Genomic DNA, 18,433 nt, shown 5'->3' on the forward strand with positions numbered 1-18,433 from the left:
GGGGGTCGACCTACCATGGTAAGAGATAAATAAAAACTAAAAGAATGTACACAGAAACATAGGCTTAAGAGAGAAACAAGGGGGTGGAGGTGGTCTGGTTGTTCAACTGCGGAACAAGTTGTTTAATAAAAAGGCTCTCCAGGATCAACAGTTCATTTGGGCTGGAGGTTTGACCAACAACAATAAAATCTTCATATTTAATATTAACTTTACATTTTTTGCTATGTTCACGTATACTGGACTGTTCGGGATTTGATAATGAACATCCAGTACGAAAACTAACTCCCTTGTGGCAGTCTATGCGAACCCTCATCATCCTCTGAGAAGAACCCACGTAAGTTCCCAGACTACATCTGGGACAAGAATATTTGTACACTATACCAGAGGACATGAGGGGGCATAAACGATCTTTAAATTTAAACATGGATCCAATTGTTAGTGGATTGACCGGAATGAGTTTTACCTTTAATGCGCCATAGTATTTTTGTACGATTTTTGTAAATTCGGCCCTAAAGGAATCATCATGTAAATATGGGAATCGGGCATAAAAAGGAAGTTTTGGAACATTAATTTCATTGGTGTTGGTGCAAAATTCTTTATTAAGGACCTTGTAAATAATTCTGTTGACGAGCTTGGTGGGAAAGCAGTTATCCTTAAAATATGCTAAAAGAAAGGCAATTTCTTTATGAAATACGTGCCAGTTAGACGTAAGGGAGACGGCTCTATATACAAGGGTAAAAATTGAGTTAGATTTAAAATTACTAAAACAAAAGCTATGAAAATTCGTTCCCAAACCTGTAAATGTCTTTTTCCTAAAAATTGTAGTGTTAAACTTACTGTTTTCACGAAATACTTCTACATCTAAAAACGGAAGACGGTCGTTCATTTCACTTTCAAGGGTAAACTTAATATTTGGGTGATATGAATTAATGAATTCTAAAAATGCATGGCAATCAAAATTACGCCTGAAAAGGGTGAAGGTGTCGTCAACGTATCTTTTATAAAATAAAGGGCGGAAGGAAAGCACTCGTCCAAAAAGCGCTCTTCCAGCGAGCACATAAAGATATTGGAAAAGGTAGGACCTAACGGAGACCCCATAGCCATACCCTCCACTTGTCTATATAAGTTATTGTTAAAAATAAAGGCGGTGTCCAGCACCGCCATTTCTAAAAGAGACTTAAAGGTAGAACGATTAAAATTGTGAAAGTACGAATCAGGTTGGGGAAATAACTTGTCTAAAATTATGCTAATGGTCTCCCTAACAGGAACATTGGTAAAAAGGGATTCAACATCAAAGCTCGCCATAAATGTATCAGAATCTTGGGGGAGTACTGATTCTTTAAACGATTTTGAATTTGAAACTGTATATTGATTCTTAGTTAAAGGTTCAAGCAACGGGACTAAAAATTTCGCAAGTTGATAATTAGGTGTATTGTAAGACGCTAGAATAGGGCGGAGGGGAACACTAGGTTTATGAATTTTGGGTAGGCCATACATAACACCAAAGGAAGAGCCGGTGGAAAACAGGTGACGATAAGTTTCTTCGTTAATGACATTATCTTTCTTCAGAGATCTCAGAAACCGGTTGATTTTATCTTCGGTACGAAAAATGCTTTGGTAGTCAGGTACACCTATCTTTGTGAATTTAGTATGATCATTAAGGATAGTTTCCATTTTCGAATTATAATCTAATTTATTGAGAATGACAGCCCCCTTCCCCTTATCTGGTTTCACAATTATGATGTCTTCACGACCGTCTTCCGTTTTTAGATGTAGAAGTATTTCGTGAAAACAGTAAGTTTAACACTACAATTTTTAGGAAAAAGACATTTACAGGTTTGGGAACGAATTTTCATAGCTTTTGTTTTAGTAATTTTAAATCTAACTCAATTTTTACCCTTGTATATAGAGCCGTCTCCCTTACGTCTAACTGGCACGTATTTCATAAAGAAATTGCCTTTCTTTTAGCATATTTTAAGGATAACTGCTTTCCCACCAAGCTCGTCAACAGAATTATTTACAAGGTCCTTAATAAAGAATTTTGCACCAACACCAATGAAATTAATGTTCCAAAACTTCCTTTTTATGCCCGATTCCCATATTTACATGATGATTCCTTTAGGGCCGAATTTACAAAAATCGTACAAAAATACTATGGCGCATTAAAGGTAAAACTCATTCCGGTCAATCCACTAACAATTGGATCCATGTTTAAATTTAAAGATCGTTTATGCCCCCTCATGTCCTCTGGTATAGTGTACAAATATTCTTGTCCCAGATGTAGTCTGGGAACTTACGTGGGTTCTTCTCAGAGGATGATGAGGGTTCGCATAGACTGCCACAAGGGAGTTAGTTTTCGTACTGGATGTTCATTATCAAATCCCGAACAGTCCAGTATACGTGAACATAGCAAAAAATGTAAAGTTAATATTAAATATGAAGATTTTATTGTTGTTGGTCAAACCTCCAGCCCAAATGAACTGTTGATCCTGGAGAGCCTTTTTATTAAACAACTTGTTCCGCAGTTGAACAACCAGACCACCTCCACCCCCTTGTTTCTCTCTTAAGCCTATGTTTCTGTGTACATTCTTTTAGTTTTTATTTATCTCTTACCATGGTAGGTCGACCCCCAGTGCTCCTCAAATATTTTTTTAACTTTGTATTTTACTAATTTATTTATTTGGTTTTTTGTTTTAACTTTCCATCTGAACTTTTAACTAACGTATGTGCTTTTAACTTCTCGTGTTGTTTTATCAATTGTTAGTGTATTTTTATCTATGTGTGAAGTTTCGTTTTTCATTTTAACTAGTTTGTAAATAATTTTTAGACTATTTTCAAATCAATTTAATTTATATTAGTCATTATTTATTATACAGACCCTGAAGATGCATTCTGCTGAATGCGAAACGCGTCGGAATAAAGTGGGTAAAATACTTCGCCATGTTTGTTCCTGCTCCTGCTTCCTGTGCATTTTATCACTTTGGCTGACTCGCCTGCTTTCTCCGTTCATATATATATATATATATATATATATATATATATATATATATAATATATATATATATATATATATATATATATGAAGAGAGCGCATTCATGTTTGCATACATATTTGGACTCATAACTGTGAATGAACATGCATGATGGTATTGATGCCTGGCTCAGTTGTACTTTGACCTACTAATTTTGCTAGAATACTTACAAGTTGAAAGAAGACTCGGAAATATGAATAATGGTATGCTTTGGTATTCTGAAATATGAAGAGGATTTTAAATTGTAGAAGGAAGTATGTTTTTTGGCACAGCAAGCTTACTTAGGAGAATGATGAGATTAGCATGATGTAAAGGCGAGAAACACAATGTAGAGGATAAAGTGAATGAGATCGTAGTAGGCAGGTGAGAAGAAAAGCTAGAGTGATTCCCATGTCTTTAAACGTCGCTATGTACCTATGATAGCTTTGCAGTAGGTTCAGGAAGAAAAAGGACAGGAAATGCGGAAGTAACCGACCGTATTATCTGTTGAAGAATAAGCACATGGCTTTGTTTTGAATTCTTTAATGAGTTAATGTACAAAAAGAAGTGACAACAGATATTTGCAAATTGGCTTGAAAAGAGATGTAGTTAGATTTCTTACACAAAAAAACTGAAATTCATCGACTGAATATGGTCCACACTTCCACACATGATTGATAAATGTAATGGCTGGCATGATGAAAATGTAAATATTGAATTATTTTAAGTTATCAGGCGTCATGACTTCTATAGTCAAGGACGCCGAAAACTGTAAAGATAATTCGCAATAAGGTGAAGGATAGTGGAATTGCAATAATCATAAATGAAAGCTGCGATCATTGTGACAGAAGTATATAGCACAAAACAGGGAAATCAACAGTTGAATTATATTATAGTAAATGAAAGCCGTAATGATTGTGGAGTAAATTCATTGTTGCAAGAAAGGGTTCATATAACCTGATTCTTGTCTTATAATTGCGATGACATTCTCAATAAGTGCGTTCGGTCAGGCGTTCTTGAAAACACTTGTGATGTGAACTTTATAGAATCAAACAATCATATGAAACGAACTTGGCAGGAAATTTTGCTGAAACAATCTACGAATTCTAAGGAAAGAGGGGAAGCAACTGAATAGAGCAAAGGATTGTAAGGAGTATGTAGTTGATAATGCAAATGGAATGAGCAAGGTCTTGAAATAAGCTTAAGGAAACACAAAAGGGCAAAGAAGTAGTCGATTTTAAGATTGTAAGTGAATAGAGGGGTCTGCAGAAAAAGTTTTCACTCACGATTCTGCTGTAAGATGGCTACGTCTCAGAACACACAGATGAGTCACTGGTGTGATGTATTAGTTTGTCTTGAAGTGAAGTGTTTTATATTTCCACGGATGTCAAGTATTTTATTTTTATGGATGGAGGGACAAGAGAGGTCATAAAAGAACGATACGTGTTGGCGGTAGTCTGGGTCATAAACAAAAGGGTTAATTGGTGATGGTAAAAAGATGCTTCAGAGACAGGCGAAAGTGGGTATATGTTTTTGCTAGAGGTGAAAGATGAAAGCAGTCATTAGCTATCATAAGGATGAATAGATATCAGGAATATGGAACAATATTTGGCATAATATTTTAAATTACCAGAGGATGTGAGAAGTGCTGAATCACAAAACAACAAAACAGGTGAGGCAAGAAAGTTAAGGGAACCTCGGAGAAGATCTGAAAGACATTAGTTTTAGGAATAAACTGGACTATGGGATCTCCTTAATGGAAGTCAATTGTGGTTGTTGTGTGCTAGTTAAAGACGAAAAATGGAAGTTGTTGAGATGCAATAGACTGGGTAGCATAAGGGAAACAGATCAGGGCGGTTTGAATTGGTTTGCTCATGTAGAGAGAAAGGAAGAGGATAACTTGTATTAAGAGAAGGAGGAGAGGGAGACAGTTAATGCTGGGTAGCCGGTGTGGTACACCCAGTTACAAAAGCGGTGTCGCCCCGCCAGGCCTGGCTCGGTGAGATCATGCCCTTCTTGCCCTGAAAGTGGCCCACGTTCAAACAACCAGTACATAGAATGGTCTGAAAGGGAAGAGGAGGGAAGTTACGGTAATCACGCAAAGAAATGCAATATTGAATGAAATATATATGGAGAGAGAGAGAGAGAAAGAGTTTTTATTCCTGGTTAGTTATCGATCTGACGGATATACTTGAGACATTTTGCTTTAAGAAAAATGTCATCATATATTTTTTGGCAAATAATTATTATGAAATCTTATCACATCGTATTGTTTTTAATCGTTATCACATTTTCTATATAAAAATGCCTTAAATATTGTTGGAACTGACTATTCATACTAATATTATTCAGACGAAAATATCCTTTTTAATTATCCTATAAGCAGCTCTCTCTCTCTCTCTCTCTCTCTCTCTCTCTCTCTCTCTCTCTCTCTCTCTGTCCTCCGTCTTATATCGCCTGAATTGACTATTTAAATAACGGTAGATGTTTGATATGTTATTTGGATGTGGCCAAGGATCACAAAACCGTAAATGGCCACTCTACCAACTTGTGCGAGGCTGTATCTATTTTTGCCCTAGATTGACTGAATCATAATTACCAGTATTACCAATAATATACGAATTTGGTCACAAAGACGTTACACCAGGTTTTGTAGTCGTGGGTTGTATAATTATCAAAGCATCAATTTTGCAAGGATATTATTTTATTAATTAATGTAGGCTAAGAACACATTACTGGATATGCTAATCTAGTAGTACAGGATTTGTATTTATGGCAAAACTTAGTTGAGTTACCAGTATTTGAGTGTGATGGGCCACTTGGCTCCATTCCTCACAACCATCTAGGCTACTTATAGAAAGTATTTCAATTTGCGGCATTTCTTATACTATAGAATATTTATTATATTATTTCCGAAACTCTTTGTGAAAATAAATTATGTGAAATGAAATGCAGTAAAATGTGTGCATTGGAGCATTATATAATGATGGTGGGGTATAAAGTATGTAGGTGTTGCAAAACCGTATACTATTAACATAATATTTAGTGTCTCAAATTATTAGCTAACCACCAGCCCCCTTACCTGTTCACTCACTCTGCCTTTATCCGTGGCTTCTGCGGCTAATGTCCGACACACCTTGCTGGTGTTCCCCCTCTAAGCTATTCAAGAAACCCACCACTTTCGATATCTCCTGTTCATTAGTCTTTTACATAGCCATGTTTTTATTTTTGTAATGAAATATTGTAAACATTTGGAAAATAAATGGCGTTTGAAATACTGCCATCTGAGTATTATTTTACCTTCCATAAAACATCCATCAGAACAATCTTATAATAACTGTAAGACATTGAAATCCCGAACATGAGGTGCGAGGATAGAAGGATATTTATAACAAGGTTGGGGTTGAAGGTGATGGGGGACAGGTGATATTAGGTGGCCTTAATTTAAGTCACCATCTCATGTGAATTCAGTCCTTTTAACATTCATAACACTGACAAGCATTTTTCTTTGTTATAACGATCACGGTTTCGGAATTCGCCATCATATGACACTGTATATGCAATAAATAAATATCTAATGGCCACGACCCACGATAAATATTTCATGTTAGTCTATATATATCTATACATATCAACAAAACTACCTAAGAATCTTTACAATATTTTATTGACAGATTTCTGTGGAATGGAATATGAGACTTAGGCCAAAGGCCAACCTCTGGGGCTCATGAGGAAATTCAGCTTTGAAATGGAAATTGAGAGTAAAAAGGTTCAATTGGTGTAGAAGAGGAGAAAAACCTCAAAGCAGTTGCATTATGAAACAATTGTTAGGAGAGGGTGGAAAGTAAGATGGAAGAGAGAGATTATGAGCGGAGGCACAGTAAAAGGAATGAAAGGGGTTGCAGCTGGGGGCCAAAGGGATGCTGCAAAGAACTTCTGTGTTTACTTTGTGATCTCCTTAAGTACATCTCTCTAGAATTAACAAAATGGTACAGGTTAATTGTTAGTTTTCATAATAAGCATCCATGCATTAATTTGGCTAAATAATTCCGCAAAGATCTTGGCATTTGTTTTGTAGAAAGTAAAGTTGAAGAGGGCATTACCTAAGGTTCTTTACGGCGTACCCTTGTGGCCCCTTAGCTACAAACCCTTCCCGATTTCCATTTTACTGTACCTCTGTTCATATACTCTCTTCTATCTTACTGTCCATCCTTTCCTTACAGTTGCTTCATATTGCAGCCATGAGGTTTTCCTCCCCTATTACACATTTCAAACCTTGTTTCTTTCAATATCCCTTTCAGAACCGAATGACCTCATAGGTCCCAGCTCCTGGCCTTTGGCATGAATTTTATGTTCCAATTGTGAGTTACTCAATAGTTAGCTTTGTAATTTGTAATCAATGTATCTCGTGTTGAATTTTCATGCGGCCATACGACGTGATAGTTCTGTCTCTCCCTGTGGTAATGAATGAGAGTTTGGAGTTCTAATTATAATCATCGCTGTCTCTGTTGAATGCAATTTATTAACTTTGCAACGAAAGTAACTGGGGATGCTGTTGGCAAGGGATGCAGTAGATAGCATCAACAAGTACCATGACACCTTGCATCTCCTTCACTTTGTAATTAAAAGAAAGGAACTTTCTTTTTAAGAAAGCACTTTCGTGGAAGTAACTATAATCTTTTTCCTCCATCCACACCTTTCTGAGGTACTCTCTCTCTCATCTTCCACCCACACTTCTTAGAAGTACTTTCTCTCTCTCTCTCTCTCTCTCTCTCTCTCTCTCTCTCTCTCTCTCTCTCTCTCTCTCTCTCTCTCTAAGGCACAAAGAAAGAAGCTTACAAGGATAAAAATAATGAATTCAAGAGAGCTGTTGGCAGAATAGTGATAGCAGCCAGAAAACACGAATGTCCCCCAATAGGAATCAACGCAACGAATAGATTTGCTGTGCTCTCTTGAAACAGAAGCGGAAACTATCTTAATTGGAGACTCGTTAATAAAAGATCAGGGGTTAACTTTTATGGCCAAAAATAGCAGTAAGAGAAAAGTTGATTTTTACCCAGGTGCAGGAGCAAAGAAGATAGCCGAGGCAGTGAAAAAAATCTAGGTAAATAATAGAAAAAGTTTAATCATAGTGCAGGGAGGGAGAAATGACTTGTTTCTAAAAGATGGAAGAACTGGCCTGACAAAAGGTCTTGTAGCCAACCTGGCGAATGGTATAGAGAACATCCGTGAGAAAACTGATAAGGGCATTCTTACAGGACATCTGCCCAAAACCAATGTAAGCCACTACTCCCTTAGCAAGGCAATTGGAATCAGTGACAGACTGGAGTTAATATCATTTATTTCAGTAGAAATTTATGTCATCAGGAAAGTTTCTCGCCATGAACAATTCCCTAACTTAAATACTAGAGATTGCTATAAACTGATAAGGCCAGAAAATCACCAAAAACTGAAGAGCGTTATCCACTTTTGGAACGGAAATGGGTATGGGAGAGCATAAACAAACCTTTCATTAGTGGGCGCAGATTTCCGTGTTGAAAATGATGATAATGGTTGCAGGTCCACAATAACATAGCATGTGAGTATATGGTCTTTAATGGATATTAAAAGTTTTCGAACCTCGTACTAGGTTTACTTGACTGAAGATGAGCCTAGTACAAGCTTGGAAAGCTTTTAATATCCATTAAAGACCATAATACTCACATGTTTATATGATTGTGGACCTGCAACCAAATCTTTCATTGGAATCGTGGAAGGTTAATTTGTCTTTGAATATGCACACCGAACCTTGATTAAAATTGCTAGATATCAGAAACAGTGATAAATGCAATCATTGTGAGGAGGTTGAATACACATTGCATAATTTTTTTTATTTTTGTAGTCACGTAAAAACAACATTGAAGTATGTGACAATTTTCTGAAAATAATAATGTTCATTAATTACTGTTTTTGAGTAGCCGGTACAAATTTTTAAGTAATAGTACAGTTATTACGGCGTTCAAGAAAAAATGATTCAAAGCCTAGTGTTCCGTAACATATATTTACTACTTAAATATGCAATGTAAATACTGTGAAATAACTATATACTTGCATTTATGTATTTTTTATAAAAAAAAAATGAACATCATAGTATTCTTTGGAAGCTTGAATATCAAGTCAGTGGTCCCCGTGGGATTATTCCACATGAATAGGGTTCATCTTCTGAATAATAATAATAATAATAATAATAATAATAATAATAATAATCATGTTCATCATCATCATTATGGTAAATAATCGAGAAATCTTAATGAAAGGTGAAATTTGGCGTGAATTAACTTTAAAAAAAATTAAAATTGACAAAAAAAGAGAAAAAAAAGAGAGGGAATTAGCGTATGGATAGGTTGATTAAAATTCTGGACTTGGGAAAGTAAACTTACGAATCTGAGGGATTCCATCGACGACAAGACCTGGATCCTTCTTAAGATCCTTCAGAAGGACTCACAGCAGCAGCAGCCGCTGCTGCGGCGTCTTCAGAGCAGCCAGAGACTTCTCAACAAAAAATGAAGAAAAAGGAGCACAAGAAATCCTTCGTAGCAGAGACAGGAAACGGAGGCGCTCTTCGGAGCCTCCGGATCCCGAATCCTGTGCCGTGGCAGTTTTAAAATCAAGGCATAGAGGAAGCAGATGTCAAGGTTAACATTAATCACTATGTTTCAGCTATACAGCAGTTTACTTGTGATATTAGGAGTTGTGGCAGGCGACTTGACCGCTTGGACTATTAATGATTTGTTTGATTTCCTTTGTTATCAAGGAGTCGACGGCGGTTTACGAGTACATGATACTCTTGCTGCTGCTGTTGACTCTTTTGAACCGGAAATCATTGACTCTTTTGAACCGGAAATTGTTGCAGAACCTAACAGCTTGATGACGCCAGCCTTTGCCTTTGCCATCTTCGGATTGGCCTTGTTGGCAGGCTTGGCTTTTGCTGTTTGCTGGAAATTCGGAAATTATGGACGCAAAGTTCATGATTTGGATGAAGATCTGGAAACTGATGGCTTTAAACCGGACTACAATCTACAGATGGACGACCTGGAAGAAGACGACAGCGAGGATGAACTGGAACAAGAAGACAGCGAGGACGACCTGGAAGAAGACAACAGCGAGGATGACCTGGAACAAGAAGACAGCGAGGACTACCTGGAATTAGAAGACAGTGAGGACGACCTGGAAGAAGACAACAGCGAGGATGACCTGGAACAAGAAGACAGCGAGGACTACCTGGAATTAGAAGACAGTGAGGACGACCTGGAATATAGTGACAATGACCTGAAAATGGATAAATGCGAATCGTCTAGACTGGAAGATCTTTTAGAACAGGAAGAACTGGAAGATCTTTTAGAACAGGAAGAACTGGAAGAAATGCTAAAATGTGAAGATACTGAAGATGAACTGGAAAGCGAAATGACCGAAGTATCTCGGCCAGAGGAGAGCTTAGAACTGGATGAACTGACAGGTACTGAAGATGGTCCACGAAACTGTTGAAAACCCGAACAGCTTGATAACGCCAGCCTTTGCCTTTGCCATTCCCGTTTTGGCCTTGTTGGTAGGTTTGGCCTTTGCTGTGTGCTGGAATGACAACAGTCATGGAAACCGTCAATAAGGAACTGGAAGACCATCTGGAAAGCGAAAGGGCCGAAGAATATAGACTGGAAGAGACCTTAGAGCTGAATCTAGAAAAGCAGAGATTGACAGAAGAACTGGAAGAGAGTCGGTTTGCTGCAGATGAAATGGAACGTCTGTGGAAGGAGGCGAAGGAGGAGATTGCTTGGCTCAAGAATCAAATGACAGAAAAGGACCTCTTGCTAAGAAAGAATGCTGACCATGAAGCAGTTATGACGAGTGAAATTGCAAAGTTGCATCATCAAAATGAAGAAGTCATGGCTGAACACCAGCACTTGGAAGATGACCTAAAAAGGGCTGTATACAAAGGAGAGAGGATGGAGAAATTAAATAACGATCTTATGGAGGAATTAGAGTTTCTGGAGAAGAAATGCGAGGAGGAAAGGATAATAGCAAGTCTCATCCGAGGAGAACTAGAGCTGAAGGAAGAGGAAAATAGACTCAAAGCTGAGATCATCGAAGCAGAACTACAAGTGATGAAGAACTGGGTCTCAGAATTAGGAGGACAGAATGCGAGATTGGCTGAGGAGTTAGAAGAAGTGGAAATGGAATTGACTTCAGTGAAGAAGGAGCTAGGAAATGAGAAGAGGAAGACCCAAATTTTGACTGAAGAAGTCCAGGTCATGAGGAAGTGGGTCACAGAGTTAGGAGGTGAGAATTCCAGGCTCCAGGAAGAGGCAGATGAAAACTGCCTGGAAATATCTTCACTGAAGAAATCATTAGTGAAGGAGAAAGAGCAAAACAGCTTTTTACAGGATGCTCTCCATTATAGGAGGGAGATTGAAAGCTTGTTTGAGGCAGAACAAAAGAGAAGGAAGGAGATGGAGAATTCCCTCAGAGTCTTAAAAGAAGAGCTCGACAACAGGGACCTCCAAATAGAAAGATTCTTAAATGAGGAAAGAAAATTAATATCTGAAAAAGAGGACCTAGAAGAGAAGCTAGACATCGCTCTTAATCACGGGAATGAACTGAACAGCTTGCTGGAGGAAGCAGATGAGAAGGCCAAAAAAATTGCTAATGAATTAGAGGAAGAGGTCCAGAAAAGGGAGACCCAAATACGCCATTTGTTAGGCCAAGGAGAAAGACTCCAGGAAGAACTGCAGCAACTTGGAAAAGAATGTGAAAGGTTGACAGAAAAGTGCAGGATACAGGAGGAACATGAGGTGAGGCAAGAACAACGTTTCAGAGAGTGTCTAAGGAGACAGGAAGAGGCTTTGAGGCAACAGGATAAATATCTGTTGATGACACTTCTCCATGGGACAGCTCAGAGGAATTTCCACCTGCAACACATTACACAGGATGGAAATGAAGTTGTGGATGAAACCAGGGAAATGGAGAAGGAAGATGAAGGACAAGAAGAAGACCTGTCTGACCTCTTGCAAATGAGGAAGGAGACCCAGCACGGGAACTACTGTGAAGCCCGCCCAACGTGAGGAGGACCAACTGATGGCGGCAGTGGGAGGTCCTAACTCAGACTTTGAAGGATCTCGTGCATGGAGATGAGAGAATGGCAGAAGCGACGAACGGAGGTCCTAATAAGCACTGTGGAGTTTACAGTGAGCCTCCAGATCAAAAAGAGGAGAGTTGATCAGCGGAACTGGGCACAGAAGATGTCTCGATGGCCGAGTCCGAGGCACCAGTTCCGAGGAGGCAGGCGAAAAGAGGCAAATCTTGATGCCTTCGCCTTCTACAGCAGGAGGGGAGGTGATCCCATGATTCCCCCCTTAAAAAAGGTCAAACAAAAGGGCCAACGTGAGCGAGTCACAGACTGGCCTGGCGACCGTGAGGCTGAGAGCACATTCTTCAGCAGCGTGAGAGGGACTTCCCCCACACCATTCGACCTTCAACCCCCCCCCCACCGCCGGGCCTCCCCCCAGGCCCATCCCCCACCCCCCGAAGGTGTTCATGGTGGTTTCTCTTATGCTGCTTTGGGTGTGGTTTTAGCCCCACAGTCATCAGGCCATTCTGTGGCTCAATCGTGTTGGCCCTTTTGCCTCAGTCAGGAGGAGATCTGCAACTGAGCTTGATTGAATGACCCGATTCATTTTCCTGCTGTGGAAAACCCACATTTTAACCTAGCCTTTGAGGGTGGGTGGGCAAGCCAGCCCATCCCAGAGCCGGTCCCAAGCCCGGAAAAATAGGGAGGGTTGGAATCATCCATAAAATGTCTGCTAAAATGAGAGAGAGAGAGAGAGAGAGAGAGAGAGAGAGAGTAAACACCTGTAGAAGAAAAATCTCTCTTTAAAATCAGGAGATACGTTTCATATATTAACTTAGTTAAATGCTACACTTACACCAACTGTAGAATTAGGCCCAAAGACTACAGTGCCACGGACCTAGCATTCACTTTCTATTCCTTGGAATTTATTTGATGTGTTAATTAAGAATAATTTCCAGAGAATAGAAGGTGAATGCTAGGTGCATGGCACTGTAGACTGGGCCTAATTCTACAGTTGCTATAAGTGTAGCATTTAACTAAATTTATATATTAAACTTATCTCCTACTTTTCAAGAGATTTTTTTCTTCTACTGGTTTTACTTTACAAATCTCTCTCTCTCTCTCTCTCTCTCTCTCTCTCTCTCTCTCTCTCTCTCTCTCTCTCTCTCTCTCTCTCTTTTTGATATGTCTCATTTCTCTCTCTTCACCTTTTCCTCTAAATATGGAGGTGTTCAGATCCATTGCCACTATGAAATACATGTCAGATAGTGAATTCTTGGGTATAATAAAATTATTAGCTAAAGGTGAGTTTACACTAGGCTTCACCCCACGCTGCATGCGAAAGACTCATCACCAACTCATCAAGAGTCCCGCCACACCACTAAGTCACCCTAATGAGTAGTCCAGTAGGCGGGGCTAACAAGAATTTGGAAGGAGTTGGTGATGAGTCTTTCACATGCAGCGTGGGGTGAAGCCTAGTGTAAACTCACCTTTAGCTAATAATTTTATTATACCCAAGAATTGACTATCTGACATGTATTTCATAGTGGCAATGGATCTGAACACCTTCATATTTAGAGGAAAAGGTGAGGAGAGAGAAATGAGACACATCAAAGAAGAGAGAGAGAGAGAGAGAGAGAGAGAGAGAGATTTGAAAAGTAAAACCAGTAGAAGAAAAATCTCTCTTTAAAACTAGGAGATAAGTTTAATATATAAATTTAGTTAAATGCTACACTTACAGCAACTGTAGAATTAGGCCCAGTCTATAGTGCACCTAGCATCCACCTTCTATTCTCTGGAAATTATTCTTAAATAACGTATCAAATAATTTTAAGGAATAGAAAGTGAATGGTAGGTCCGTGGCACTGTAGACTTTGGGCCTAATTCTACAGTTGCTGTACGTGTATCACTTAAACTAATTTATATATTAAACTTATCTCCTACTTTTAAAGAGAGATTTTTTTCTACTGGTTTTACTTTACAAATCTCTCTCTCTCTCTCTCTCTTTTCTCTCGTTTCTTTAATGTGTCTCATTTCTCTCTCCTCACCTTTCCTCTAAATATGGAGGTGTTCAGATCCATTTCCACTACTAAATACATGTCAGATGGTCAATTCTTGGGTATAGTAAAATTATTAGCTGAAGATGAGTTTACACTAGGCTTCATCCCACGCTGCATGCGTAAGACTCATCACCAATTCCTCTCAAATTCTTGTTAGCCCCGCCTACTGCACTGCTCATTAAGAGTCACGCCACACCACTAAGTCACCTAATGAATAGCCCAGTAGGCGGGGCTAACAAGAATTTGGAAGGAGTTGGTGATGAGTACTACACATGCAGTGTGCAGTGAAGCCTAGTGTAAACTCACCCTTAGACTGGTCTAAAGCCTTTGATATGGTTAATATGGATTTTGTTTTTAAAGTAATGAAGAAATTTGGTTTACTAGATGAATTTGTGGGTCTATTTCGAGTTTTGTATGATGATTGTAAAAGTCATAATTTTGTAAATGGGTTTATTGATTCCCCCTTTTGTATTAAAAGAAAAGATGATGATGGTGATGAGAGAGAGAGAGAGATCCATCAGTTTGGACGTCGAGTCGTTGTTCACTAACGTCTCTGTTTCTCAGACAATTGAGATCATTTTGGATAAAGTTTTTAGTAATGATGAGACTTTCTGTGGGTTTAATAGGCAACTTTTTAAAACGTTTTTGGAACTTGCTGTGCAAGATGCCACCTTTGTTTTTAATGGGCAGCTCTTTCTGTAGGCAGAGGGGGTTGCCATGGGTTCTCCTTTGGGACCGTTGTTTGCCAATTTTTTTTATGGGACATTTGGAGGAGAATTTTCTTAATGATTGTCCTGGGAATTTTAAGCCACTTTTTTATAGAAGATATATTGATGATACTTTTTGCCTTATTTGAATTTTCGTGGCAATGCCAGCTTTTTTTAGATTATGTAAATGAAGCCCATCCTAACATTAAATTTACGTTGGAAAATGAGAAGGATGACACCCTGGCCTTCTTGGATATAAAAATAACTGGAAATGACCACCTTTTCAACACAAGTGTTTTAGAAAGAGTACCTTCACTGGGCTCGGGAACAACTTTTTTTTTAGCTGGTGTTTCCGTAATTTCAAGATTAATGCTATATCTACTTTGGTTTTTAGGGCCCTTCAGTACACATCTGATTGGCTCTCCTTCCATTTTCAAGTCGAGTTTCTTTTAGAATATTTATTGGTAAAGAACACTCGTTTTGCCCAAAAAGCTGGATTTTAACGTTATTAGTAAATTGCTAGCGAAGTATCTGTCAGCACCCACCTTTAATTTTAATGTACACCCAGTTACACAAGCGGTGTCGCCCCGCCAAGCCTGGCTCGGTGAGATCATGCCCTTCTTGCCCTGAAAGTGACCCACGTTCAAACAAGCAGTACATAGTTAGAATGGTTCGAATGGGAGGAGGAGGGAAATTATGGTAATCACGCAAAGAAATGCAATATTGAATGAAATATATATGGAGAGAGAGAGAGAGAGAGAGAGAGAGAGAGAGAGAGAGAGAGAGAGAGAGAGCTTTTATTCCTTTTTAGTTATTCATCTGATGGATATACTTGAGACCTTCTACTTTAAGAGACATGCTATCATATATTTTTTAGAAAGTAATTATTATCAAATCTTATCACACATATTGTTTTTAATCGTTATCACATTTTCTAAATAGAAATGACTTAGATATTGTTGGAACTGACTATTGATATTAATATTATTCAGAAGAAAATATCCTTTTTAATTATCCTATAAGCAGCTGTATTCTCTCTCTCTCTCTCTCTCTCTCTCTCTCTCTCTCTCTCATTCTGTCCTCCGTCTTTTATCACCTGGATCGGCCATTTAAATAATGGTAGATGTTTGATATGTTATTTGGATGTGGCCAAGGGTCACAAAACCGTAAATGGCTACTCTACCAACTTGTGCTAGGCTGTGTCTATTTTTGCCCTAGATTGACTGCCCTTTAATTACCTGTATTACCAATAATATGCAAATCTGGTCACAAAGATGTTACAAACCATGTTTTGTAGTCGTGGGTGGTATAAGTCATCAAAGCATCAATTTTGCAAGGATGTTATTTTATTAATTAATCTATGCTAAGAACACGTTACTGGATATGTTAATCTGGTACTACAGGATCTATATTTATGGCATAACTTAGTTAAGTTACCAGTATTTGAGTGTGATGGGCCACTTGGCTCCATCCCTCACAAACATCTAAGATACTTATAGAAAGTATTTTAATTTGCTATATTTCTTATATTATAGAATATCTATTATATTCTTTCTGAAAATCTTTGTTTGTTTGTTTGTTTGTTTTTGTTTGTATGATGTTTTCACGTTGCATGGAACCTGCGGTTATTCACCAACGGGACCAACAGCTTTATGTGAGTTCCGGACCAAGTCGAGAGTGAACTTCTATCACCAGAAATACACATCTCTCACTCCTCGGACGCCAACACATACCAACTACGCCACTGAGGCCCTTGAAAATCTTTGTGAAAATAAATTATGTGAAATGAAATGCAGTGAATGTGTGCATCGGTGCATTAATATAATGATGGTGGGGTATAAAGTATGTAAGTGTTGCAAAACCGTATACTATTAACATATTTAGCCTCTCAAATTATTTGGTGATAGTCTTCAGAACTGGGCAGATCAGTCACGTCTTAGCTATGGACGAGCTGTATAATGCCATTGGTCTTGATAGTCGTGTTTGCAATCTTTGAGGCATTTGCTCAAAAGAGTTGCCTTTGTTTGCCGCCGCCATCCCTACAAACGTTGCCATTGATAAGTATATAATACATAGATTATGGTGCACAACATTATGTTAGAACAGTTATTCCAAACGTATAGATAAACACAATGACCTCCACTAACACTTACCTAAGTGTAGATAATCGCAATTACCATAAACCTCCACAAAGGCAGCAAACGCGACTGTCAAGACCAGTGGCGTCATACAGCTCGTGGAAAAACCAGGATTCATAACATAAACGATAGTTACAGACATTAACCAGATATACAAAGATGATCTCAGTAACCCTATAACACTATGTGCCAGTCGTGATGGCGACTTAGAATCACTGATATTAACTGCTATCAGTAAAGGTATTACATTCATTACCTTATAAATGTTGCTAAGCGAACCCGTCAAGACTTAAATTGAGGTCACTCAATGTCACCTGTCCCCCATCACCTTTAACCCCCACCTTGTTATAAATATCTTTCTATCCCCACACCTCCTCATGTTCGGGATTTCAATGTCTTACAGTTATTATGAGATTGTTCTGATGGATGTTTTTTGGAAGGTAAAATAATACTCAGATGACAGTATTTCGTACGCCATTATATTTTCCAAATGTTTATAATTATTTCATTACAAAAAATAAAACCATGGCTATGTAAAAGACTAATGAACAGGAGATATCGAAAGTGGTGGGTTTCTTGAATAGTTTGGAGGGGGAACACCAACAAGGTGTGTTGGACGTTAGCCGCTAAAGCCACGAATAAAGGCGGAGTGAGTGAGCTAGCGTGAGCCGGAGGGCAGGGGGTGGCGGTGGGTTTGGGGGGGGTGTGTGTTAGCTAAGACGTGACCGATCTGACCAGGTCTTAAGACTGTCCCCAAATAACTTGAGACACTAATAGTGTAGTTTTGCAACACCTGCATAATTTATACCCCAACATCATTATATTAATGCACCGATGCACACGTTTCACTGCATTTCATTTCATGTAATTTATTTTTACAAAGATTTTCTGAAACAATAGGATAAATATACTATAATATAAGAAATATAGGAATTAAAATACTTTCTATAAGCAGCCTAGATAGTTGTGAGGGGTAGGGCCAAGTGGCCAATCACACTCAAATACTGGCAACCTAACTAAGTTATGCCATAAATACAAATCCTGTAGTACTAGATTAATATATCCAGTAATGCGTTCTTAGCATATATTAATTAATAAAATAATACCCTAGAAAATTGATACTTTGATGATTCGTGCAACCCATGGCTACAAAAATTTGGTGTGTAACATCTTTGTGACCAGATTCGTATATTATTGGTAATACAGGTAATTATAGTCCAGTCAATCTAGGGCAAAAATAGATACAGCAAAGCTTTGTGATCCTTGTCCACATCCAAATAACATATCAAACATCTTCCATTATTCAAATAGTCGATCCAGGCGATGTAAGACGGAGGACAGAATGAGAGAGAGAGAGAGAGAGAGAGAGAGAGAGAGAGAGAGAGAGCTGCTTCAGGATAATAAAAAAGGATATTTT

General features: G+C 38.5%; 2 protein-coding genes across 5 annotated transcripts in view; both read left to right on the forward strand.

The window, feature by feature from the left end:
• The window catches only part of LOC135198012 (glycine receptor subunit alpha-4-like), a 758,459-nt gene that overhangs the window by 38,866 nt on the left and 701,160 nt on the right, over positions 1 to 18,433 (forward strand). The gene's annotated exons all lie outside the window — the stretch shown is intronic.
• LOC135197471 (trichohyalin-like) lies at positions 10,625 to 12,106 on the forward strand. The gene has a single exon (XM_064224537.1). The coding sequence runs from the start codon at positions 10,625 to 10,627 to the stop codon at positions 12,104 to 12,106; it is 1,482 nt and encodes a 493-aa protein (XP_064080607.1).

Source organism: Macrobrachium nipponense, chromosome 21 (genome assembly GCF_015104395.2).
Source record: "Macrobrachium nipponense isolate FS-2020 chromosome 21, ASM1510439v2, whole genome shotgun sequence".
NCBI lineage: Eukaryota > Metazoa > Arthropoda > Malacostraca > Decapoda > Palaemonidae > Macrobrachium > Macrobrachium nipponense.

Bases quoted from the DNA above. Each gene is read 5' to 3' on its own strand.
- LOC135197471 (XM_064224537.1), top strand. From the start codon at position 10,625: ATGACAACAGTCATGGAAACCGTCAATAAGGAACTGGAAGACCATCTG.